The 27124-nt window shown below is 40.1% G+C and overlaps 2 protein-coding genes across 4 annotated transcripts in view; one reads left to right on the forward strand and one right to left on the reverse strand.

Annotated features, from left to right (window-relative positions):
- Positions 1-3860, reverse strand: part of stx2b (syntaxin 2b) — an 8475-nt gene extending 4615 nt beyond the window's left edge. Inside the window, exons 1-6 of the mRNA XM_046036051.1 lie at positions 3437-3860; positions 3268-3342; positions 3065-3164; positions 2134-2208; positions 1953-2026; positions 1676-1784 (exon numbers count right to left, since the gene is read on the reverse strand). Of these exons, the coding sequence (XP_045892007.1) occupies positions 1676-1784; positions 1953-2026; positions 2134-2208; positions 3065-3164; positions 3268-3342; positions 3437-3469 (466 nt within the window). The 5' untranslated portion in view covers positions 3470-3860. The remainder of the gene's footprint in view (positions 1-1675; positions 1785-1952; positions 2027-2133; positions 2209-3064; positions 3165-3267; positions 3343-3436) is intronic.
- A 1002-nt stretch (positions 3861-4862) lies between these two features.
- The window catches only part of adgrd1 (adhesion G protein-coupled receptor D1), a 28422-nt gene continuing 6160 nt past the window's right edge, over positions 4863-27124 (forward strand). The window contains exons 1-16 of one of the 3 annotated variants that reach the window (XM_046035150.1): positions 4863-5189; positions 5296-5326; positions 5685-5801; positions 6471-6569; positions 6992-7114; positions 7220-7396; positions 9183-9440; positions 10745-10812; positions 11361-11510; positions 11643-11693; positions 12685-12808; positions 13144-13251; positions 14525-14600; positions 15542-15683; positions 24170-24243; positions 24861-24984. In XM_046035150.1, the coding sequence (XP_045891106.1) occupies positions 5118-5189; positions 5296-5326; positions 5685-5801; positions 6471-6569; positions 6992-7114; positions 7220-7396; positions 9183-9440; positions 10745-10812; positions 11361-11510; positions 11643-11693; positions 12685-12808; positions 13144-13251; positions 14525-14600; positions 15542-15683; positions 24170-24243; positions 24861-24984 (1794 nt within the window). In that variant the 5' untranslated portion in view covers positions 4863-5117. Of the gene's footprint in view, positions 5190-5295; positions 5327-5684; positions 5802-6470; positions 6570-6991; positions 7115-7219; positions 7397-9182; positions 9441-10744; positions 10813-11360; positions 11511-11642; positions 11694-12684; positions 12809-13143; positions 13252-14524; positions 14601-15541; positions 15684-24169; positions 24244-24860; positions 24985-27124 lie in introns of those variants that run through there. The other 2 variants (XM_046035151.1, XM_046035149.1) reach the window with 2 other exon arrangements.

Consider the following 27124-nt stretch of genomic DNA (forward strand, 5'->3'; position numbering starts at 1 on the left):
GACTCATTGCAGCTGTATTGATTGAGCAGAAAAATAATGTTATCCAACCAGGGGACACTGTTAAAAAGAAAATGCATACCCCCCCCCCCGACCCAGAAAGTGAGAGATTATTTAAAAAACAACACATTAAGGCTTCATTCCTCCATTCCTGAAAAACTTATAATGTGTTAATGTGTTAGATAAGGGCACATTGAGGGTTACTATTGTAGCTAGGTGTCACTGCATGCCGTTTGTTCACATGTTTTTAAGAACTAAATGATTTGTGAGGAAGAGTGCTAAACATTGATTGCAAAACATGCTGCAATTCAACTACAAACCTCAGTGCAACAGTTTTAAACAATGCATTTATCAGTGGACCGCTAATTTATATATTTTAATTTAATAAAATATTGAATATTTAATATTTTAATTTATATATTTTGATTAATAAAGTATATCTTCTTTTCTTAATGTTTAATTGTAGTGAGTTTGTGCTGTAGTTTCCGGTTTATTTGAGGATAAGGGTTGTACTAAGATTAGACATGTCTGAGGAACAAAGTAACCCAGAAGGCCTCATAGAGAAACACCTGCTGAAACTATAAACAGACAGCTTTCTCCTAAAGCAAAGCCTCCTGTTGTACTCCCTCCCTAGAGAGACCGATATCTGTGCAGATGCTTACTGCATGTCACAGACCTTTTGCAATGGCTATTCCTCAGAGATACTGAGCCAAACACAGCAAAACGCACCACCATTACAAATCATCAATGCACATTAGGCAAAAAAAAGAAAAGAGCATCACTTCTGAGGGATGTGAATTAATGGTGTAAGCACAGAGCGAGGTTCCTGTGGCCGTGTCAAAGACAGGTGAACTACTGTTACACAGGCCACCGAGCCCTCTGCCAGTTTCCTGGGCAACACAAACACAGCAAGCCGTCTCCAGTATCAGGCTCTCTGTCTGCACTGTGGAGAACCAGAGCCTCTCATTAACGCTGGCCGCAGGGACTGTGGGAGACACTCCTATTTTGCCTTTCACTATTGTCTCGTGTTACTCATATGTGCATAATAAAATGCACCTGATACACACCGTCTTTGCATTTGTAACTGTAATTCTGAACAGAGATAACTATATACACACCTGTATACTTATTTACACAGTACCTTGCATGCTTTTCATTATATTAAATCCCATGTTGACGCAAGTTGACTAGATTCTGCAGCGGCATACATTAATGCTGTTTTGTCAGTATCTCTTTCCAGTTGTATATCTTTATATAACCAGCTGGTGCTCTATTGTATGTCCTGTTCTTTGATTACCCTTACTACTACCACTTTTGCTCATTAAGGTCCCATCAAAACTCACAAAACATTACAAATGTAGTGTTTGGATGTGATCAATTGTGACTTTGGTATGTGCAAAAGAGAACCTTGAAGGAACCTGAAACAATGCCGTCCCGCTGCTGGTGTCTGTTTATCAACAGTTTGGTTAGTGTCCAGAGTGGCAGAGAGGAAACCGGAGTGATCTGTTTCCTGTCCTAACAAAGCTTCAACATTTAATTTGTCATTATTTTATCTCTTAGTATTTCATGTTTGTAGTAGCAATTTGCATTTATAATTATTATTTTAAAGCTTCAGAGACTACTCTAGAAATGTGGCCCACAGTTCCAGGGTCCAGGGGATCCATTATTTGTCACTTACTTATCTCTAGCTGTCTCTGTATCCTTCCTTTGCTTCGTTCCCGAAAGGACACTTGAGTCTCATTATACTGGGTCATGACCTCCACAAACTTCCTGGACAGCACTGTGTGCTGAGGACAAGTGGGAACACAAAGACAAAGGGTGAGAATGCAGACATTTATAACTTAATACCCCGCAATGCAGTCCTGTACCAGATACTTACATCGCTGGAATTAAAAGTACACTTTAATAGGTATTTCAAAGCAAGGTTCAAAATTACACTTGATTGGTTTCCTGACCTGTGTTTTCTGGATCCTTGAGTCAAGAGAGGATCTGTTTGCTACATCATCTTTGGGCATACTTTGCTCCATGGCTGCAGAGGGAGAGAGACATGACACAGCGTTACACAACAGCAGTCAACATCAGCTTTTGTTTGGTGAAGTCAATAAAGTGTGACAATCACGTCATGGTTCAACTCACATTTTAGTTTAGCTCTCACCACATTGGCGTTGCATTTGATATCGTGGGTCAGTGCATCCAGTTGATTCTTTGTTCCTTCACACGAACACAAATAGGAAACACATGGTTTGCTGATGAGGAAAAATAATGTCGTCCAGCTAATCACTGTGACTCTCTCTGTCCTGTAAATATTGAATTTACTTTGATTTCATCTTGTAACTTAGCAACAACTCTGTGGTAATACTGCAGAGGTCACACAACATAAAGCACAAGCCCTTTTGTTCCTTTCCCTGATGACCAGTTTCCACATAATGGATCTAAAAAAACTTGTATGTTACACTAAACATAATCACTGAAGATGCCATGGCCCTGTAAAGTGACTCTTTGTCTTGGGCTGTCCTCAGGCCTCAGCTCACACACTGAACAAAGCCAGGAACTGAGTAACACTGTGCTACATTCACAAATATCAGTACTCATTAGCTTTAAATCAGAAAAACTGTATCTGCTTGGTAGGAGAAAAATGCACATGTGCACGCAAACATTTGCAAATGGCAGCTGACTGTTTAAAGGTTCCTTATAGGACAAGTCAGAGCCCAAACTACAATGGTTTGTGACTTTTGGGGCAAAAGGGCTGTTACCTTCACAGGTTTCCGGCCAGGCGGTCATTCATTTCCAATGAGGAAAGGAAATTAGACATCTGTTGTATTTTCACTTTGTGCCTTAAAAGTCAAACTCCAGCCAAGCAGCTCATATTAACCCTTAAAAACTGCAGACATGTCAATATTGAAATACAAATGTTCTCCTTTACAATCGCTATACATGTCAGAGGTCACACACCTCTGAAGTGTCTTGCTCAGGAACACAATGGTGGGTGGGTCACAGTGGGAATCAAACCCGGGTCTCTCACACCAAAGGCAATTGCCTAATTTTTGTTATATAAAGACACACTTACTGCAATCTGAGTTGGGCGCAGACAGGATCATGCTGTGCATCTTCCTAACCTCCTCCACTTGGTAGGCGATCTTATCAATGAGTCCTCTAACTTCCTCCACCTAAATCGACCAACAAATCAATCAATCAGTATCATATCGGTATCAGAAATTATCCCGGGTCTTCCAAACCTCTGCACATCCAGGAAGTTGTAGTGATACCTACCCTTCTGAAAAAGCTCTCCATGAAGCCATCTCTGTCCACTGCCACAGCGACATCCTCCACTACTTGTGTCCTATTCTATACGGAAGAAAATGTGTTTGAGAGACTTTCAGTGCAGCCAGGTTGTTTACCTGTCCAGGTATATACAGTTAAAGCAAGAAAACACACGTACAGCAGCAGTCAGTTCAGCCAGTCGATCCTTCATCACACCGACCAGCTCGTCTCCTGCCCAGTTAATTTTAGCAAAACGTCTGCCGGGTCATCCTGTAAGTCTCCATGTGCAGAGTAACACAGGGCCTCCTTACTGTGGACTGAGGTCGAGATGGTCGAATTGAGGTGAGGTGAGATGAGCTGAGCTGAGCTGAGCTGAGCTGAGAAGCACCGTCTACATTAACGGCGTTATTTAGACGCTGGAAATATGAAGACAGCGCGTCAGGTCCGAAAGTTTAATTTGTATCAGAACTGTCTGAAATACAGCCCTGAAAAGTGAGAAAAACCAAGTCTAAAGTTAAAATTAAATTGTGTTTCTACTCTCTCGGTATCTCTCATCGTACAAGCGCGAGGAACAAGTCCACAATGTCTCTTTCCCGGGATCCGCCTTCTCTCTCTCTCTCTCTCTCTCTCTCTCTCTCAGCCTCACGGGGGATAAACGAATCCACCGTCAATAAAATTTGATCGGACCATTATGACAATGGTAACCTCGATTTAAAAACTTCTCTTAAGTGGCCTATATATCCGCGTGACACAATAGGCAACACAGTTTTTGTGGTTTATTCTATCAAAACCACAGTTATTTTTCTTTATCAGATGGTGGATTTTACTTTGACTGAAAACACACCACCAGGCGGTCATACGAGAGGGTTTAATAAATAATAGATTAGCACGACTGGGTGGCAGCTTGGAGCAATCGGTCACGTGGCCACGCGGTGGCGCTGTTTACCGTGACATACATGTAAATTGACATTGTAGCCTGCAACAGCACTTGTGGTACTTGTGATGGCTCTCAGGATTTCACTAACAAGACGAACTGTGACCCACATCCCACTGACACATATAATATTCTTGTGATATTTCTTCATAGACGTACAGTGTGAGGTAAGTAATTTCATTGAATACACCTTGAGTGTTTGACATGTAATTAACCAAACCCATTAGGTCACTAAATAGTTGTAATTTGTGTCTGTGTGACTCCAGTGGTTTCTGGGTCTGCCTGCCTTTCAGTAAACAAAAACCACCCATCCTCAGCAGCATATCCCTGTTGTCCCCAGAGTCCAGTGTGTTGTTCCAAAACTAGTTATGATAGGGTTAATAGGTCAATTTTATCTAAACACTCGGCTTTTTGGATTACACAGTGCACATCCTGATCCTTCCCCGCGCAATCTCCAATTACGCAAAATAATGGCATTTACGCACAGCTCTAACGCCCCTCCTCAGAAGATCCAAAAATGACATCACGTTTTGCAATTCCCACGTTCAGTCCAACAAACCACTACGCCTCCACGGAGCTTCTCCACTCCTTGCAATCTTCAGAGGCAGACACAGAAACTCAAAGAAGTACTAGTTCAATGTAGGAATAAAGAGCACGGATTATAGTTTTCTGCGTGGAAGTGGAAGCTGGGCAGATTTTTATAATGAAAGTGCAACTTTTGAAGTTTATCTGCCTCATGCCAGAACATTAAATTTATTATTTTTTTGTTCCAATACTGTTTTTATTATCATTTATATATATATATTTCTATTTTGAGTTTGGACACATGGACTGAAGAAGTTTTCACATCTTGGAATAATGAGAGACTGCTCTTGGATTCATCTTTATTTGGGCATTTAACTGTTTATTTTAGATAATACTTGATATGGTACACACAAAAGCTATGGAAATGTCTTTGCGAATTCACCTTTTTACAGCTTTTGTCTCCTGTATTAAGGTAAGCTCTTAACAAACACATTTTAAAAACTATAGTCCCATCCTCTCATATAATAGTCTTACCATCTGTATAGTAGCCCTTATAGATACATTTGATTTATTTACAGGTTTATGCTGAGCAACCTGTGAAGCATCCAGGTAGTACTGAATTTTTATATGGGTGGTGTGATTCATTTCATTTTTCCATCCTGTTGCCAGAATTAAATAAGCTGACATTGTACTGCTCTATATTGGATCAGAAATAGGCAGCGAACTGTATAAAACAAAGTTTTTACCATCTGCTAATTTCCAATTTATTGATTTGTTTACTGCTCTTCTCATTATTCAGAATAGACTGTATACATTTTACAGCTGTTGAGTTCATTATTATAAATCTTTTAATTCCCCCAAAATCCAAATGGAAAGCCAGGAAAATAAATTTTGAGCAATGGGACAGAGCTTGATTGGGGGAAAAGTCCTTTCTGGATGCTTATTTACCCGTGAACTCTCTGTCCAGGCCTGCAGGTGTTGGCCACGGCCTCACATTATTGGCCTCTCGATGCTGTGGACGGAATCCATGAACTGTGGGACCAGATTGGAAACAGACCAGGTTATGTTAACGGAACTAACATAAGTATGTGCATACATAAACAGGCTCTATATGCTCATGGGAATGCACCATCTAAATGTCTTTTTCTGATTGCTCGCTGCATGGTTCTCAAGCTGTTTTTCACCACCCACCTTCCATCCACAGCCATCATGGTTATTAAATGTGCTGCTGTGTTCAGGGTGTTTGTATTGGCTGACTGATTTATCACTGGTTATAGAACAGAATATCTGATGTGTGATGTATTCTTATAATTTGAAATGCTGCAATACTTTAAATACAGTATCAATGATCTGGAGGTGGTAAAATATAGGAAATTATTCAGCATTTTAATTAGTGAAGAACTGAAAGACTGTTACTCCTTTCACATGCATTGAGTTTTCAGCCATGTTGTCACTACATTGCAGTTTTCCAGTGCAAGCTGTCAAAAAAAAAAAAAAAATTAAGTTGAAGAGGGATCAGGTATAGACTTGAGTATGATGTGTGGAGTCTCCGCGTTAAGGAACATCCTCAAGTTATGAGGAACAGAGCTGAACATCTTTGAGCGCTGCCACTGTGCACTCAGCATCACTCTGTCTCATACCTGCACACCACGTCCCTCCTATTGTCTTCCTTGTCACTGTTCTCTTGTGTCTTCTGTTATGTGTCTATATATGTGTGTGTGAATCACTGTTTTTCTCTGTTGTCTTTGTCCAGCTCTCAGAATCCACAACCACACTGTGCTCCCTTCCTCCCATAACTCTTCCTATGTGTATACCAATGACTCTGCCTACACTAACATTTCTGCAACAGTAGGTGAGGATCAATCACTTTCTGCTCACTGAAATTCATTTGTGCATCACTGACTGCTCTCCATTGTCCTCTCTGAATGTACACACGTTTGCGCTGGCCATTTCACACTTTTCACCTTGTTCAGTCTTTTGTCCGTGCAACACAAGACGAGGAATTACTGGCCTTTTAATAATAGATTTTTTTGTTCATTAGCTTTAGTCAAACCAGAATTGTAAAATATTGATCCATTTAAGTCTTTGTATTCTTTTACGGGAAACCAAGAAAGCTGCAAAACCCCCATGTTCATCAGTTGCTAAAAAATGTACAATTTGTCTACTGCAGTATTACATTTTGAATATTCTGGCACTTACGTGGACCTCCTGGCTAGCAGACAATGCTCCTAATTTTCTAGCAAAATGATGCCCTTGATTTGTGCTGTGCTGCAGATATTGTTGAAGGAATGGTCAACAAGGGTATCTTTCTGAATGGAGATAATGGCGGAACCTTTCTCCACTTTGGAAACTACCAGAACTCGTGCATTAGTGACCCTACTTTGTGTGGTCCTGATGGTGAGTTCACTGCAGTTTAAGCATACGATAATATGGCAAAACACAAATTATTTTCAAACCATTTCAGGAATTGTTGGCTACAATTTGTTTTTCGTCATTTGCTAGGGATTACCTTCTCCTTTTTTTGGAAAAACCACGAGGCAGAGTCCCGTTTTGCCGTAGCCTCTGGTGGCAAAGTTATCTCCAATGGCTTCTCAGTCTACACCAATCCCTTTGGAGGATATGTGGAGTTTTACACTCGAGGCAACAACCACAGGTGGAAGGCCAACATCAAAGTTCCAGGTACTGTGTGTTCTTTTAGTTAAATTTCCCATAGGCACCAATGAGGGAAAGATATATATTTGTTTATTTTCAAGCATAAATTGTTAGTTATGTAATTGCATTCATGATTAAAACCATATGCAGCCGCAGAGAGTTGATTTGGCAAGTCAAGGATGACTTTCATAAATCTTTTGCTGTATCACAAAACATACAATTATCATGGATGTGTAATGACATGCAGTCATTTCCCTCTTAAATAAAATAATGTTTGGGGATTAGAGAAGGTGAAATTAGATGAAATTTGAAACACAGTAAAGGTCAGAGTGTGACCAATACTCTGAATTCAAAGCTAAAAACAAAAAATGTATTTAAATGAGATGAAATTATTTTGTAAACTGTTTTGACAAAATTGGGAAACAAACAAATGGCTTAACGTGACGTGAAACTGTTACATATCAGTATTATTTTCTCAAATTATTTCTGTCATCTTTGCTTTTGCTGCAGTGACTCAAGGTTGTGTTCACAGGGCGTCATAACTCAGATTTAAGTGTAGGCTACAGTTACAGAGGATTGAACGCCATCTGGTTCTCATTCAGTGTGACATGTTCAAGTTTCAGGACACTTCTCTCAGTAAAGGCTTTGAGGAAGGTAGCTTAAACGTTGAGGTGCCCAATGACCAGTGTAATTGTCAGTGAAGGCTGAAAACATTATACGTACAGAAAGCTCTCCTCATAAATAAGTGCAAAAGAGAGAGTTAAATGTTATGTGGGGGTTGTTTTTAGCACATATGGTTTATATTCTAACTACTTATAATATGTGTTTTGCTTGTTTTGCTTGTCTTGCTTCTGGCAGAAGTGTTTTCAGTATTGTCTTTTGGGAGTCCCCTTATTGTCAATTTATTTCAGATAAATAAGGGGAAGTAAGTTCTTTGTATTGTCAAATTGACTGAAAAGAGCTTGCAGGACCAGAACAGACTCTGGCCTGAAGTTCTTGTGGAAACACATGATTTACAAATAAAGACAAGTTAAAGGCTTAGAGCTGAAAAAAGATTAATTCATTAGATCAACAGAATCAGAAACTATTTTGATCAGCAATTAATTATTTAAAGCCACTTGTAACCAAAGTAGCGTTGGTCCAGATGAGTCATAGCTTAATAACTTTGGTGATCCCTCAACTTTTCATCTGGTACATCAGGTCAAATTTTTTAATTGTCCTATACTTGACATTTTTTTGCCCAAATACCTGCAAAATGAATGAACTTCCTATCAGCCTTTGTTGTACTTTGTGTTTAGTGCAATTTATTAATAAACGACTGCATGCCAACATGCTAAACTAAGATGGTGAACATGGTAGCATTTTCACTGTACCACGTTAGCATGCAAGCATCTTAGTCTTGTTCAACCTAAATGCAGATATTTCCTGGCTCCAGCTTCTCAAATCTGTTGCTTTTCTTTATCATATATGACAGCAGGCTAAATAGATTTGTCTTTTAGACTGCTTTTGGGAAAAAACACTCAATTTTCTGACATTTTGGAAAATGGATTACTTGAACAAAATTAAGAGTTAGAAAAAAATAATCTTTAGTTTTGGCCGTGAAGAATTTAGAAAGCAGATGTTCCACTATGTCACTATCAATTTGATTTTAGATGAAAAGCCGTACTAATACCTGAATTTCTGTCTTGCTCTGTTTGTGGTCATCTCTCCATTCTCTTTCTTTTGCTCTAAAAATTTGCAAAGCTTATTTTGTGAAGCTGCAATTTATAACTCTACAGAAATCAGTAATACTGTAATATGTTTCCTCTTTTAGGGCCTTACTGGAACCACATTCTCTTCACATGGACAAAAAAGGATGGTCTGAAGGTCTACATCAATGCGACCTTCACAGCTAGTGACACAACTGGTGGCCCCTCAGAGATCTATGGCGACCAGTACTCTGACCTTGTCATTGGAACCGGCAACGACAGGGCATATGGTCATTATGTCACAGGCGCCTTTGATGAGTTTGTCATCTGGGAAAGGGCCCTTTCACTCAGCGAGATCTTGCTCTACTACTATGCAGCCATAGGTAGGACATTGTGCTATACTAGAAAGTATTTCCTGTCATTCTAGCACTTGGCATAGCTGTAATGCTCAGGAAACAGGGGTTAAATAGCAATTTCCGTCCTTGTCCGAGAATATTCCACCCACAGCATTCATGCATAACAACAAGATATTAAACTTATATAGCCCAGGTCCTTGTCAAATGGCTCTTCTTGCACAAAACATCTTCTTGACCTTCCACCATATACGTGCCACGGCTCAAATAGTTCTGCCTTATAAGTATTTATAAGAGTGCAGAAGCATGTTGGGTTGCAGGGGGCAGATTATTTTGATTAAATATGGCAGGTTATAACACGCTAGGACAAACCCTCAGACTGTTTTTGTTATCACTGCTTACCTCCTTTGGTCAGTAGAGTCCCATAAATGGACAAAAATGTTCTCATAAATGTTGACTTTCATGAGAACTTAGTAATAATAATAATATAAATCTGCTGTGTGATAATCCGTATTACAAAACTTCATGGTAGGCGGAGAAAAGCTCAAAGTCTGATGAAAAACCTTAGCAAGTAGACTGAATCACCTTTTGTTATGTAGGAAACTTACTGATTGGTGAGGGTGCACGCTGTCTTCTCTATTGTGTGTCTGATAATTGTCCTGTATATGAAAACTATTACAATACTGCTAAACTGTACTGTACTGGTAAACTATTACTGTACTGGTAAACCTTCAACTCGTCACATGCATGAAGCATAAAGTGTAGACATTCTTACCGTGCTTTGATTTGTTACCGAAAGTAATATATTCCACAGACATTACCAGACACAACGGCCTGACTGTTATGGTTACAGAAAAATATTTTTACTTCTCCAGGGCACACATATAAAATGTTGCATTGAACCAACGAAGAGCAGGAATGGTTCAGACTGATACCTGTAATGTACATCCATATATGGCAATTTTCTGGCAGCTAGTTAGTGCTGTTTTTATTAAATGACAGTGAAGACATGAAATGTATCTTAGCCATATACAGAAGCTAGTGACAGAGAATTATGTGGTTGATTATCCCAGTTTTTTGGAGGTTGTAATTTATCTTTCATGACTTGGTATGATCCAGCCTCATAAACTGTATGCTGTATGGTGATAAAATCCAGCTACATTACAGCAGCCTTGCCTGGTCAGGTTCAACAAGAGCCTAACAACAAAATAACAAACACATTTTTCAAATGGCAAGCAAGGGATAGCCAAAGTAGAAAATCAGTAAAACAATCTATATGTCACCACTGTGGTTTTTAATCTATAACCGAAAGCCCTTTGTATTGTCTTTTTTAGGTCAGGCCATGGTTTCTGCCACAACACCAAGAGTCTCCACAGAAGTCACTTCAACTACACCAACAGTCGTACGTTTGTCAACTATTTGACTTTGCAGGCCACTTTGGTCAACAAAAATAGATGTGGTACCTAAATATAAATGTATAAATTACATGTGTGAATCATCTAGGTGTTCTTCATAAATAAAGCATTCAAATAGAAATGGTGTGAATGGTGTGCATACAGTTTTGGAGCCAAAATATACACAAAGATTATCGCGTTTTGCTTGGTTAGCTTTAGCTTGTCAATTGAAATGCAAACAGTTTGTTTCTTATTGAGCTATTGTTTCCTTTTGAAGATAGAGGAGCTGGAAAAAGAGGATATTGAGAGCACATGTGATAGAGTCATCCTGTTTATTAAAGGGCTTTGGAGGTAGAAAACGGATAAAGAAAGTGGAGACAGATGCTTAACACTACACACAAAATGGTTCCCTGTAGGGCACCAGGCTGAAAAAGAGCAACACTGAATCACTTCTCTAAAGAGTATTCCCCAAAATCAGGCTTTCACTCACTAGACATCCTGTGTATGTTGGAACTTGCTGCCTTCTGATAGTAAGCCCGATGTGTTGTCTCCCCAGAGAGCCACAGAAGTGAGCGCTCCTGTCGTCAGCAGTCAGCGTGAGGTGGTCCAAAGCTCCCAGGAGCCGCAGCCCATGCCAGTGTTGGGCTTCCTTAAGGCGCTGCCCAACAGGACCATTCCTCACAACACTGCCAACAACCTCACTCAGGTCTTGGAGCACAGTCCAACACATACGCACACATACACACACACACTTGCAAAACCAGTTCACACACAGACACAATGCCCACCCATGTGCATATGATGCAACAGTTCTGTGATGTCCATTTCTTCCACCCAGGCTTTTCTCAAAAGTGTGGAAGAAGTGTTGTCCTCTCCAGGGTTTCCAGAGGTAAATGAGTTCACACTGTTGTTGTGCAATGTTCAAACATGACATAATGTAACATATGCAATTTGGTTGATACTTTAATCCGAGACACTTAAGAGATCCATGAGTTTGAGATTTTAACACCACGTATTTTTGGCGCAAGTGGTGCCAGCAGCAATAGCAGTGTCTGGAAGTGTACCCGCGCAGGATTAGAGTATGTAGTCAAATATAGTGGTGCAAACTGTATAAGACAGTACCGCTCACTAGAAAGTGAGAGACTACCCAATGCTTTGAGTGTAAATTTGCAAGTTCCTGGACTGTACACTCGTCCTGGCCAAATCTCCGGGCTCTTATATACAAACACATTGCAGCCAGAAGAAAGACATTCTGAACAAGTGTGTGGTTTCAGTACATTGAGTGCTCAGAACAAGTATGCTTGTTTTTGTAGGAGCAAGCTGAAACAGATGTTCACATACAAGGACGCAAAACTGGGACAGTAGATACAGTGTACAGCAAAGCCCATTGTGATTAACTTTCCTGATTAGATTCATGCTTTCAGTCTTTATAAAGGTTTTGTATGGCTTTTAATCTAACACTGTATTGTTTTTATTACCATTGTATTGCAAATGTTTGTGCAGTGTAACACATGCATTATATTTGTAACTAATACAACGTAACTTTTGCGAGAACAGATAATACATTCTTTCACAAATGGAAAGATGAATTCATATGAAACAAAACACACAATTGCTCAATTCAATACTTTGTCTGGTACAACTGGCTAATGTAAGCTAACTTTAGGTAATTATTTCTGTGTAACGGACATTACTACATCCGTTCCCTGACTTTATGACTGTATTCCACTTGTGTTACTGTTACATAGATTAGCATTATAGATTATACATTATAAAGATGTGACACCAATTAATCGTTTAGCATGATGCAACGCTGGACATTGAAAGCAGCAACTGTAGATTGATTGTGAACATCTTTCTGTTGGGTCATTGTTGAGCAGCAACCCACCCCTGTGGTCAGCGGTCTGATCGAGACGACGGACAGAGTGATGGAACATATGGTGACTAACCTGGAGCCCAGCCCAAACTCTCTCATCTCCCTTGGAGGAACATCTTTTGTTGCAGGTCAGTATCCTGTCAGCTCTCCATAAGGTGACTCACTGTTTGTAGTTTGTGTGGACGCTGTTACTGCAGAAGGGCATGGAGCTTCAAGCTGACATCATTAGTTTTCTTATTCAGAGGGCAAACGTAGGTCAGATAAGCAGAGGTTAACCCTCTCCACTCTCACGGGTGTGGGTCTTTTTTTGCATAATATTTTGTTTGCTCACTACGCTTTCCTAGCTTTAGCCAAGGGCCGCTTCACATCTTTTATCCACCCTGCTAAAGCAGATGTGTCTTGTTGCTTGCTTCTCAGGTCTGTTTTTCTCAACAGTTCTTTTTCTAACCTCTGACCCCCACAGATTACTCTCTGATGAAATTCCCTCAGAACTACAACTTGCCGCATTACCGCTTCCCCACACAGGGGAAGAACTACATCTCTGTGCCTGGAGAAGCTTTCACCATGCAGTGTAAGTGCACACATTACAAAGCACAGACGTTCAGTGGCAAGACTTGAGTGATGCACGAAGTAGACCTGTAGCTTGAGGATTCTCTGTATAAAAAGTGTGAATACTGCACAGTAATTGTGCTCAGATTCTGCCAAGAGAAAATTATCCAGCTGGGAGGCTTTTGTTATTGGCCAGTAATTTATTATGCTAAGATTTAAGACCGCTAACATAGCATACAGTGTAGGACAGTAGTGCCATGAGAGCTTTTGTGTGACTTAATGGTGCACTGTAGAAATCCAGCTATGACTTTAATGTTGGCAGTTACCCTTTTATTCAAAACAGAAAGAACGAGAGAGAGAGCACTTTTTCTCCACTTTCCTCTGTCATTAAAAAGAATGGACTCACATAGTGGAGTGAGGGAGAGCAGTAATTACGGTGGGCATTAAAACCCTGTTTGTTTGACTTTGTGTTCAGGTCAGATTCCCTTGGCTCCACCTGGCCACTGCATGCACTGTGTTGACATACAATCAATGGACTAAACCATTTTAATAACTCATCAAGGACTGCCATCAGAAATGGAATATATGATATACAAATGAACTCACAGCACTGAATACCTGGCTGTAGGACATGCTCCAAGGGGAGGTTTTTATATGCTAATCAAGCTAATCAAGTGCATGCAACACATTGGTGTGTTTAGATATTTTATTATATAATTTGTGCGTATTCTCTCTCTTCCTTTGGAGAGTTGTACAAGCAAACTGGCCACCTTGAGATCTCTTGTGGGACTTGCTGGGGGGCATTCTGTCAAAATAATATTTTTGGGTGGTTAAAAACTCTCCAGCAGCACATACAACGCACATTTGTTTGACATCAGTGAGTGTTTGTTGTCACAGTCAGTGGGAGCCCGTGTAGAGGGCCTTTGAAAGGAGGAACAGGACTATTAAGGGTTTCCTCCAATTTCATTGTTTATCTTGAAGTATTGAAGTGAGACAGTGCCAGATGATAGGTCAGATTAGGGGAGGGGGACCAGACCTCCTGCTCTCCTGGTGAAGTCATGTCAATGTTTCATAAAATTTCCCAACATCCATGTGGTTTGCAGGCCTCTCCCTTTCACCCTTGTGCGAGTATACGGCCATCCTATTAGCCTGCTGGTGCCAGCGTGAGGCCGCAGGGCAGCGTTAATTAACTTCCCTTCAGTGTGAGCATTTTAGCAGCACTGCATTACATTCCCAGCCCCAACTGCCCATGCCGTTCACGTTCCACTACTGTACTGTTCTTTTTTTCCCCTTAGCTCAAACCACCATCGTTGGCCTCTTCTACCACAACATGCACAGCTACTACAAAGAGATCAGCCCTGTCAAGACCAGGTAAGAGGACGGGACAACACCCAATGTGAAAAGTCAGATACACTGTACTTTTTTTCAATCCAAGTCCAAACCAATCATACCACTTTGGTTTTCGCATGGGATTTATCCAGGAAAATGTATTACAGATAAAATCGTTTCAAATGTGAGTTCAAAGCATAAAAAAATAAAAAAATAAAAAATCTGACTTCTCTCTTCATGTACTTCATGTGTGGGAAATCAGGTCCTCTGCTTCCTGAAACACAGAACGGCTGATGCCTGGGGCCAGGGCATTATCAGTCCTCTCTCCTATCTCTCATCTCACCACTCAACCTCCACTGATACACCCTGCTATTAGCTATTCATATCCATTCGCTCGCCATTATTGTCTCATCACTGGACCAGCTTGTTCCACTCATTCTCCGAAGTTTTTTTTTTTTTTACCAAACATGACATAACAGCAATTAAACATCCTGTTTTTCCTGATAGATTGAAGTACAAAATGTTAAATATGTGACATGAGATGTTTGTGACTTATTGTTGTAAATATGACTCTCCCACTGCCCTGCTTCTCTGTGGGTGAGAATGTCCTTTCTGCATCATATTAGAGAGGTGATGCTTGTACGATCCCAATGTCACATATCAGATTACCTTGAAAAACTATTGATGCAATGTTGCTGGTTGTCAGTGTGAGTAATTATATAGACAGGTGATCAAATCCCACTTAAATGCTACTGCTCTGGGCCCGTGTGTAACACCTATGTGTTGATGTGAGCGCCAGATTACGGCGTTTTTTATTGATTTATCTGACTGTATTTGTTTATGTTTTTCTTGACCTCTTTTTTCTATGTCTCTTTCTTTTGTAGTTGTATCTGTGATTCATATTTCTGCCTCTATTTCTTCCTTCTTCCATTCTTCTTTTCTTACATTTTTTGTGTCTCTTTCCTCTCTTTCGTCTCTTTTAGGATTAATGAAGCAGCTAATTTCAAAGATCACAAAATCCAGGTAGCAAGCTGTTTAATCTCTCTCAAAGTGGAGCCTTCGCCTGCCCTGTCCATCAACCTCTCTGGAGCGCCACTCATCAAGATTGTCCTAACCCATGTCCTGGTAAGAATCAACAAACACAATGTCCCGGTTTCTTCCCTATTTGACTCATACCCTTATCTTCCATTTACTTTCTCTGTGAGTCAGTCATACTGGGAAAATAAAGTGCTTTTCCAGTTGCCGGGCACTGTTGTTGGGTGTGGGGCACCCACCTTATCAGAGGAAAGAGGGCAATGGTTTGCCTGTGGCTCCAGTAGCAGGATCTCCCCCATATGAAATCTATCAGCTCTATTTTTGGCGTTTCTCTTATGTGAGAAGATGAGGGTCTATCACTGACCGAGGCTTGTGCAGCTGGTCACTCACCAGCGCATAGAGCGAAGCCTATTTTGGTTTTCATTAGCCTGCCTAAATTTTTCCTCGTGGAGCATGTGGCTTCCAGAAAGCAAACTGATTATGGACATTTGAACTGCAGGCTAAGGGCGTTTTGAGAGGAACAATGACTTTCTTTTATGAACCGCTATTTTTTCTTTGCTGCTTTATGGCAGGGGTTGTGCCAGTTTTCCATGGGAAATGCAGTTGAAACTCATAATGAAAATTAACTTAAAAATGTGTATCGTATTAGCTTGTTTCCCTGTAAAGTGTACTTCACAGCCATCTATTTTTTATTTTTTGCACATTGACAGGTTTTTGAAGGCATTCTTTTCATCTAAATGGGTTGTGTTAATAGCCTATTAGACTATCATACAATAGTAAGGCGGTTAACAAAACCAGTTGGCCAAAACCCTAGCAATGTAGTTCTGTTTAATTTAGTCATAATCCTACAACAATTATTCACTTTCTAATGAAGTGATTATACTTCTATTTTTTCTCCTCACTCATAAAAGTACAAATGAAACCCATGCAGCTTCATGAAACCATGGCAAAATAGCTTTGTTTGCTTTCATTTTTCCTGGTGAAATAAATGTTTATGTTGCAATCATCTGGCTTTGTTCCTGTGACAGTGATTACTGTGTTTGTTTTAGCTGACACCATGGGAGAGAGCTTATAATCCCCTTTGTTATGGGACTGCTGGAGATGCTCAGCAGCTCTGCTGTCTGTTGAGTAAAGGTGTTTCTATTTTAGTTTGATTGCCTTTACCTCTGGTGTAAGGATAAATCAGGTTTCTTACATTCTTTCCCCTCTACCCCATTACAAATAAGCTGTTATACTTATTACTAAAGCATAATGATTTGAACGCACCATGCCAGCTCTTTTCATCTTAACTTAGGCTGCATAGCTTTTGACGATGATTTATATTTAGGAGCTGCATCGTAATTTGGAACATGGCGCTTTTGGCTGTGATTGCTTCCAGAAAAAGGGTTGTCTTGCTATAACGGGTTTGCTGCACAGACCTGTAGTTGGATTTAGTCGAAAAGTGACTATTTTTGGAATATTTTTAATGCCTTTGGCAGCTGGTGGATACTTATCACCTCCCTAGCATGGAGGCAGGGAGGGCAGCTCACACAGTATGAGGCAGACCTTTCCCATCATTGTTTATGTTGCTCTTTACTGTCTGCACAAGTTAAACCTCAAAGATGTCCTCACATGGCACCGGTTCAGTGGCCTAGAGTAAGTGATTTGCACCTGACCTCTCTGTTTATCCTAAGAAAGTAGACAAGCACCCAGTGACTTCATTAAAACCTAGCGGGGGGACTGAGTGTGTCTAAAGAAGAAATGTGTCATCTGTCTTTTCATTGCTGTCATGGTTACAACAAGTCCTGTGTGCCATCCCTTGTACTGTACAAACAGTCACCTACTGTCATGGCTCAGACCCAAACGTCATCCATTTTCCCTATCTGACACCTGCCATGATAAAACGTACAGTACTGTGGATTGATGGACTCACCGACTTGTACAGAACCTTGTGTAATGGCAGGTACCGCTCACTGAAGGTCAAAGCCATGTAGTCGTTGTCTGAGTGACCTTGCAGTCTTGATTGATGCTGTCTGAGTACACTGAAACAGCCCAGTGAGGTCATGCCATTCCCAGCTGACTCAGTCAGAGCCGAGGTGCCGCCATCGCACGTTACATGGCATGGAGCGGGTTTGATACCCAGACGAGGTGTTATCAAGGCTGCTGGAGGCCCACATGCTTTCTCACGCCATTCCGCTGCCTTTTTGATAGGACCCTGGCTCCATCAGGGATTTATCACAGCTGTCGGACTCAGGTTCAGTTTGAGAGAGCCTCAAGAGAGAAGAAGGGAAAAAAAGAGAAGGTGGGAGGCACTGGGGTCTGTAGTTAAACATTAATGCATACATAAAAAGGCCGACACCTCCTCCCTGTCCTCTTCTTCCATCAAAGCATCACACTGTTGGTATGAATTGAATGAATGGAAAGATTGATTTCCTGAACAAAGGCGATTTATAAGGTAAAAACTGAGAGGATTTAGAAAACAGATTTTGACAAGGGGCCTGAATTTGAGTGTTAGTTTGGCGGCTCCGTAAGGAGGGTGAAGCTGAAGTGTCCCTCAATTTACATCTTTTTCATTTAATTTGTGATGTAATGTACAAGTACAAATCAGTAACTTAAAGAAATAGTTGTAGTATTTGCTTTCAGAGAGTTACATGAAAAGACCAACATGTAATATAAGGAAATGAAACATAAGGCTACAGCTAGCTGCCAGTTCGCTTAGCTTGGTTTAAAGACTGGGAACAGGGGGAAACCGCTAGTCTGACTCAGTACAGCTCACTAATTAACACCTTTCTATCAATTCAATATTGACAAAGGAGGGGGGTTATGTGCCAGACTATTTCTTATGCTATTGGTTTCTATTAAATTGTATCCATCAGTTCCCTTCCATAATTTAAAGTACATGGTGGGTAGTGACTGAAGAGGCCTTGGGCAGGAAGGGAAAGTGTGCGTAAACTATGTTTACAAAGATGTCTAGACTTGTTGGAGCTTCCTATACGTGTGGGAAAATAATGGATGAATTGTTCAGCAACTTTGAAAATAAACACGCAAAGGTTATTTAACTCCTTCTGATACCCATACTCTCTGTAGTCGTTTAATCACGTATGCCAATGCTGGTATCAGTCCTTCCTGCCACAATAATAACCACTCTTTATTGCCAGTCTTTTTATAACTCCCAGCACACGCCCAGCTAAAACCTTGTGGGCAAATTCTCTCCTCCGTCTCTCTCTCTCTCTCTTTCCCAAGCACCCACACCCATCCATACACCAAAACACATACAAACACAAGCTGTGCGAGCCAACATACTGATCAGTCGCAGATGGAGACCTGGCTATTGCTATTCCTCTCTTGCCAAAAAGATTTAGAGTCTCTCTTTACGGCTCCGCCCATTTAGCACCCCCTTTCTATCACAACTCCAACCTCACGACCACCACCTCTCGCTATGAGCTGAACAGAGCACAGATTAAGCACAGAGAAAAGTAGAAAATATCCTGGTGCCGATTCTGTCTATGAGTCTTTCTGTGACCGTAGATTAGGGTAAAAAGTCTTCTAAATCTCTAATGTCAAATTATTGTTATATAGTGCTAGAAAATACAAAAAAATGTGATATGATAATTAGGGCTGGAATGATTATTCATTTAGTCGATCAACAGAAAATTTATCTGCAACTATCAATTAATCATTTAAGTTTTCATTTTTCAAGCTGACGTGGCAAAAATTTAGGCTTCTGGTTTCAGCTTCTTAAATGTGAGAATGTTTTGCTTTTCTTTATCCTATCTGATAGTAAATTGAAGATGGTTGTGTTTTGGCCTGTTGGTCGAACAAAACAAGCAATTTGAAGATGTCACGTTAGGCTGTGGGAAATTGTGATTGTGTTTTTATATGCCTAATAATGATTATAGGCAATCGTCCTTACTGTTTCTCTATCATACTTTCATTGGCCAGTATGATTGTGAAACTGTTATTAATTTGCATTCTATGTGGTATTACAAAGGTCTTAAAAAGTCTTCTTAATTGTGAACATCTGAATACTGATTTAAATCAGCAAACATTTCTTTTCAAATGTAGATTTAAAGTGCAAAATTTGTTACACATCGTTTGGGAGCTTTGAGTTTCTCACATCTGGACCAAAATTTTTGTTTGACATTCACAATCTTGAACATCTCATGCCAAGTTTTTTCACAGGGTGCTCTCCTAAAAACTGCATTTACGCACATTTGATCCCATATATTTGTCACATTGGAACTTCCCTGCAAAGGCTCAAAATGCAGCCCTCAGGAAACAGGCCAGAGAACCAGAGAGTTCCAGTGGCCTCATATGAAAGCCTTTGGGAATTCAACACATGAATTCATGCATGGAGAACCTCTCCCGTTGTCATCTGAGTTTAGTTCTAAAAGGAGAGAAACACTTGTCGTGTTTGGGTTTTGAACCGAATAGCCACAGTACAGTATTTTTGTCCACTGCTCACCTTTTCAAAAACAACTAATTTGTGGTGTTCTTTAATTGTCTCCAGTTTTCCTCACACCCTGCATACCTATCAACACGTCTCGTTGTTTTCAGTGTCTACCTCAGAGAGTGAGCTGAGACCACAGCTGCATGTCTTATTACATGTCCCCTGACAGCATGATCTCACTCAAGGCCAGTTGTGTTTTGCTGCATGGATTCAGACTTATAATCCACATGCTGTATGTGGAGCAACTAAAGTCTGACCTCTGACTGTAAAGCCCTGTTATAACAACACTGAGATCTGTACTCCATCAGTGCCACAGGTCATGTCAGTGTGATGCTTTAATATATTGACTTTAAGGTGGTTCAGTGGGCAGGTTTTTCCCAAACGCTAGGTCAAGTTTACAGCTGTGGTTGGTCTTTTTGAGCCTGCTGGACTGAGTAATGTTACACCATACCTTGGTGTGCCTTTCCCAGACATATTGCAATGAAGTGTTTCCTTCCCTTACCAAATTTAAGAGCAGTCAATGTAGCTTTTGAGAAATGCATGTATGGCCTCTCTGCTGTTATGCAGAACAATTGAGTCATTGTCAAAACCTGGCTGTTGACTCATGTTTCAACAAACACTTTCACCTACTGTACACTTCCACAAAGATAACAAGATGATGGGAGCTTTAAATAATGTTTTGTCATGGTGTAAAGTGTGACTGATGAGTTTCAATGCTGTTGTGGGCACTGCTGGCAGCTGCACTGTTACAGATTGATATCTATACCAAATGCAGAAAGTGAAGTCCAAATTACACCCTGGCTCGCTCTGCTCTTAAATATTTGGAACTTTTGAGGGAAAAGGAGAAGATTGCTTACTTCTTCACTCACACTGTGGTGTAATGTTTTTGCTGTATTTAGACTTATTTGCCACTTTTTTTGCTGCTTATTGTTGTACCAGTGTTGGATGGAATGAGTGGGTGTTTGCAGGATTTTTTTATTAGTGAGATTTTTCAAGGTCCACTCACTTTCCCTTTCTCTAGATATCTCATGATATCAAGCTCTGGAAAAAGCCAGCAAATGACCTGATCAAAATGTCATGTTCTTTCAATTAGAAGTCATTTATAAATTATTTTAAATGATGCAAGTTAGAAAAACTGAAATGCTGGTGATGGATACAAAGTTGCAAGTTAATCAGTTTGAGAGTTTTACTTCAATAAATAATTAATTACTTCAGACAGAAGTGTGTGTTTGTGTACTTCTAAGTCTTTGGGTTGTAATTCTACCAGCACTAGCCTGTCTGTTTGGAACTGACTGTTGAAACAATGATGACGAGTGGTGTGTAGATTTCTCCATCTTTTCTTTATTTGTGCCTTGCTCGAGAACCAGCTGTCAAAAGCTAAGATTTAAATTGGCCCTGAGTTGCCCGATGTCTTGGGATTTGCAGAGACATATGCTGTCGGCGTTTACTGAAGCTAGCTGTAACCGCAGCAAGGCTCCGGCTTCCAGCTCTGTCAGTCATGGGAGGTCTGAAAGACATCACAGAGGACAGAGAAGCTTGCGTTTCTACAAATTGCTGGGTTTTGTGTGTCATCTACTACTTATATGCTTTTGTGATGCATGAGAGTGTTTATTTTCATCCCTCATCATCTTACCCAACAGGCTGAACACAAGTCATTAAACAGCAAAAGCATTAGGTGGGCTTTGGGTTAGGGGAATATACACATCAGCTGGCATCCATCAGAATACACCATTAAATATCTATTATGTTAAACACTATCATATTTCAGGTATGTCATGATGATGGCATGGCAGCTAAGTGTTTGTTCTCTGCAAATCATGATCATCATCATGATTTACAGTGCTTTTATACCCTGCAACTGTCTCAACTGAAATGCTAGTTAATAACGCCCAAGACTCACTCAATGTATTATAGCTGCAAGTGGTGGAAATATTACTACTTTCTCAAAGGGAAACATTGTACTTTTAACTTTGCAACATTTATTTTAAGGCTATAGTTGCTTAGTTTTTTAGATTAAGATTTTACATTTATAGAAATTATAAAATTAAAAATACAATATATACACCTGAACATTAAACCTTTAGTTCTAGTAGTAGTAGTCTGGTTGGGTCCTGTTGTCACCTTTATGAGGTTTAACAGTTCCACCAAGGAGACAGTTCTACCCTTGAAACATTGAAATAATTGAATCCCAAACACGTAAAATGACCCAACAATTCACAGAAAAAAACAAAACAAAGATTGCAGAAAACATGAATACAAAATGTGTGAAGCAGATTCCTTCTTTCTTACTAAGAAAGTAAACTTTATCTATGTTAAAGTAATCACTGTAGGTGGAGCTGTTGTTAGTAACATAAAGCACCAGAAACACCTTGATTATCTTTGATTGATCAACCTCTCTCTCTCTCTTCATCAGCCTGTCACTCTGTATCACTCTCCTGTCACTAGCTTTCACCCTCTTCTTCATCTCTCCTTCTCTACATCTTTTCTCCATATGAGGCTCACAGTGATTTCCAAGGCGGTGTTTGCTGGCCTTCTGTTATTAATAAAGATTTTGAGCGCCAGCTCCAGCCTTGGCTGGTGGTGAAGGCCCCAACGGCGTGTGCGCAAAACTTGGCCAGATCTCCGTGTGCATTTTAACACTCACCAGTGACTTTCAGGTTCCTGCACCTCTCCTTAGATAACACATGCTGGATGTACCACAAACAGACAGTTGCTAGAGAGGAAGCATGGCCAAACAGCACTCCTAATATGTGGGATGTCTATTAGTCAATGTATATTTTAACTTGTGTCTGGTACATATCATGGTTTGATAATGATGGATTGTTTCTCATGAGCTAGGGTTTACATTTTAGGCTTAATGAGGGTAATTAGTCTTCCTTCATTACAGGAATATTAAAGGTTCAGCGACTGTAGAGAGCAAATATGTCCCTGTAAAGCCAGGCTTACAGTATGCCAGTTACAGTTTGTCTGTCTTCCATCTGCTTTCATTTACACCCAACAAGAAATGTGAGTTATTAAAGTCCACGGGGGAGCAGTAAATTCACCCACGGGGTTGCATACAGCTCCTCAAAGCTGGCGGCCGACTTGTGATGACGGGGTGCATGGTTCTTGGAGCTATTGTGCTGCCTTCTCTAATGGGCCACATGAACATCTATCCATTGCATTCATCTCGAGATTCACAATATATGATGACTAAAGAGCTGCATGTGCAAAACAGACAGAATGAGAGCAACGATTTGGTTACGCAATCAAGTCAATGTATTGTGCTATGCTTTGTAATATGAATCACTGAGCCTATGGGCCAGGAAACAGACAGCCTGACTGTCAGTTTCACTCACACTCTCACTTTTTCCAGAAGGAAATAGTGCAGACACAGTCCATCTAATCATATACTTATTCAGTCCTAGAGTCAAGGCTTGGGGAATGAGAAGAGGTGTGCAGGCTCTCAGTGTACACCCAACCAGCCAATGAAAGTGTTGTTTTCTTCGGATGACAGATTGAGGAGGGTAGTGGTTTGACCTAAAACCAGGGCCAAGCCCCAATTACTGCATTCTTGCACTGTAGCCATTAGCTCACTGTCTCCGGGGACTCCAAATCTCATATTAAGGAATGACACGGAAAAAGTGAGTTATAATCAAATAAGATTCTTGAAGACAGCAGGGATTTTCGCTCAGTGTAATAATCACCTTTGCTGAGTGTCGATCTGCGTCTTGTCTGTCCTTTAGTATGATCTCACGCCTCTTTAGTTGATGTCTTCTTTCATTGGCCTTTAAGCACCAACAGCAAGCAAATAACAAGTATTTTTATTTTGCATTGGAACAAAAATTAATAAAGCGATTTACTGCTGTTTAGTTACGAATTGTACAGTTTTCACAGTCTTAAAATATCTAATATATTAAGCTCTGATGCTTCTGCTGAGCATATGGATGGAAAGAAAGCGAAAGAGCATTACGGAAAGAATGCTGCTAATTTGTGTTTAAAATATTCCACATCTTCATGATCAAAGCACAGTTTCCGAACAAGGTTGCTCTGAGTTTTGGGACAACAAAGCTTGTAATTAAGTGAGCCACTACAGTCAAATGTTCAAATGTTTTCCGCTATCACATACTTTTCTCTCGCAATTAAAGATCTCCATTTTCTTTTTCAGACTAAAGAACATCAAGAGCAAATACTAAATCAGAGCAATAAAGTCTTCCTCTACTGTGCCTTCTTGGACTACAGGTGGGTCTGTGTTTATGATTTAGATGCAGCATGTCTCAATTATTCATTCAGATGTAGAGCCAAGGAGATTTTATCTCTCTTGATTGTTGACTCTATGCATAGTTTTGTTTAAGTCTTTAAGTCTTTAAATCATAAGAAATGACCAATGATTTGGGGGGAAAAGGTGCATTTCCCCTTTTCTCATTCAAATCAAAAACATGCTGTGTTACATGTGTTGCTGTTTCAGTTTAGTGTATCTTGAGCAACAGCTCTCAGTAAAAAAATGAAAACGGTGATCTGATAAGTGGAGCCAGAAGGCTATTTAGACAGCATAAATAATTTTAAAAGGGAGTGTGTTTTAGTTGGATTCAAAGGCTTCCTGTCCTTACTCCCCTTTGCCCTGAAGATTAAGAAAAATGTGACTTATTGGATTGCCCTGTCAGATTGCCCTGATAAATTCAGCAAAGAAAGTTCTCTGTGTGCCTACCACAATGGCACCACTCATGTTGAATAATCCCTGCCAGCAGGGTTCCAACACTTTATTTTTCTGTACGCGTGTTGTTCATGCTAGCATCTTTGTATTAATATATCTTTATATATTTTCTCTGTGAATAATACCTAACTGTCTTCCTTTTCAGTTCAAAAGAGGGAGTATGGTCCAACGAAGGTTGTGTGCGCACAGATGGAAACATGACATACTCTGTGTGTTTGTGTAACCACCTTACCAACTTTGCCATACTTATGCAAGTGGTGCCCTTAAAGGTATGACATTTTGGCTACTCTTTAAAGCTGCTCTAATTTATTTATTTTATTTTAACAATTGATCAAAGCAGGTATGATGTTATTAGTGAAAACTGCACACTACCTGCCCAGCACAAAACAGAAGACAGGTATTTAGTAGCTAAAGAGCCCTCAGGGGTTGCTGGAGACTATAACAAAGCTAAAAGGAGAGTGAAGATTGGACTTAATTTTGCAGAGTGGCCAGAAGCAGCGCTCCAAATGAATGCTTACTTGGCTACATATCTGCTGGATGTGTGTTATGTCACCTTTATGAGGTGATAATACATTAACGTATGTCAACATTGTGTTTTCAGCTTGTGAAAACATTGATTATCATAGTTTTAACACTGACCTCTTTCACAGAATACATTTTGATATGTCACAGTTGGAAAAGTACAGGTGTAAAGGATAAAAGTCACGATGAGGTGTTGACAGGATGCCTCAAAATGCAAACATGATCAATTATTGCTCTGAACAGTATGAATTTTTAATCTATGAGGGTTTCATATTTGTAAAACTTTTCCGGAGCCTTGAAAACCGTGAATTATGTGCACAATGTCTTCCCAATATAATGTCTACAGGCTGAGCAGGAACACGCAGGAGACGCCAGTGGGCCAGAAAACTTTTTGGCTTATGCGCCCAAGTAGGCAATTTTTATCCAAGTGCATGGGCGCCATCTTTGAGTCTAGTATACAGTTTTTACAATACATCTGTGATCCTGGTATTTTGCATGCTAATTCACTATCAACTTACACTAGAATTACACTAGAATAGAAGAGAGTACCTGTGCTTTTCCTGCAATGGGGAGTCAAAGTGTCTGCTGTGAAAAATGCTGATTATTGATATTCTCCACAGTGTGTTTGATTTAATCTGAAACTTCCAGAAACTAGTAAGCCTCCCACTAATTTTTAGAGGAAGGTTTATCACTCTACACTAGCCGTATTCAAAAGTGTGTCCCTCCCTCACTGTTTTTGTCACAAAATAAGTAGATTTGTAGGAACATAATTAGACAGGAAGTAGTGGTTTACCACACAGCAACCCAACAACCAGAAGCCCCCGCTTCAGCCTTTGGGCAGTTTATTGTTCCTCTTTGTAGGTCAATTGTAAGCAGACCTACACAATCACAATGTCGGTTTTACTGGTGGTTTTATACAGAAGTGCTTTGGACAACCATGATTAAGTGTGGTTCTTTTGGGTCGCTGCACAGGTCAGTGGTGCATTCCTCCACGACCACAGTCTCAAGAGAAAAAAAGCTCCTCCAAAAACTGTCCCTTTAAAACGTCTGGGCGAATATTAATACTCTTCTCTGAACACTGTCCTGCACACAAATTGCTCTACTATCTGCATGTAGAGCTATTTTGAATGTCAAACTTGTATGCTTTATCACCGCAGTCTAACTCTTTGTTATCCAAGAATATGTGCCATGAGATTATGGTCCGTATCCACAATAGCTCCTTTAAATAGAAAAGAGGACTTCTTATTGCAGCTAAGTGGGCCAGTGCTGTATTTAAGGAGCAGAAGTCTATTTGATGCTATACTTTCCCTTAGCCAGTCTCTAATTAGTGGGCTGCCTCATCCCCCAGCTGCGAGGGAGCATCCCACGTATCCCTTTTCTGGAAGGCTGAGACTTCGCTGCCCTAATAATGACAAGGCACATGTGAAGACGGTTAATGGAGAATCAAACCCAAATCCTCAAAATAGCCTTAACTCCAAAACAACATCAATCCACTATCCTGTACGCTATGAATGTGGGCATATGGAAAAAAGTTATCACTGTACATTTTGTTAAAAACAGCTATTTGACTGTACTTTTACGGTGACTCCATACAAGAGAAAAACAACAATACATAAAAAAAACTGTTAAATACAGTATATAAACACATAATATGTACCTATCATTTAGAAATGTTTTTTTTCCAACATCTGTGTGTTATCATTTACAGGAGGATTTAAACCATTTTGCTGAAGCTTTTATGACAGAATGCTCAGTCTTGGAGAGTAGCCTGCCTGAGAAATACTAATGAGAGTCAGTATTGTGTTCATCATCTTAAACTCAGCGTTGCCCATTTGAATTTCCTGGCTAATGATGCAGGCCGAATGAAACAGCCTGCACTAGCTTTGC

This window comes from Micropterus dolomieu, linkage group LG21 (genome assembly GCF_021292245.1).
Source record: "Micropterus dolomieu isolate WLL.071019.BEF.003 ecotype Adirondacks linkage group LG21, ASM2129224v1, whole genome shotgun sequence".
Classification (NCBI taxonomy): domain Eukaryota; kingdom Metazoa; phylum Chordata; class Actinopteri; order Centrarchiformes; family Centrarchidae; genus Micropterus; species Micropterus dolomieu.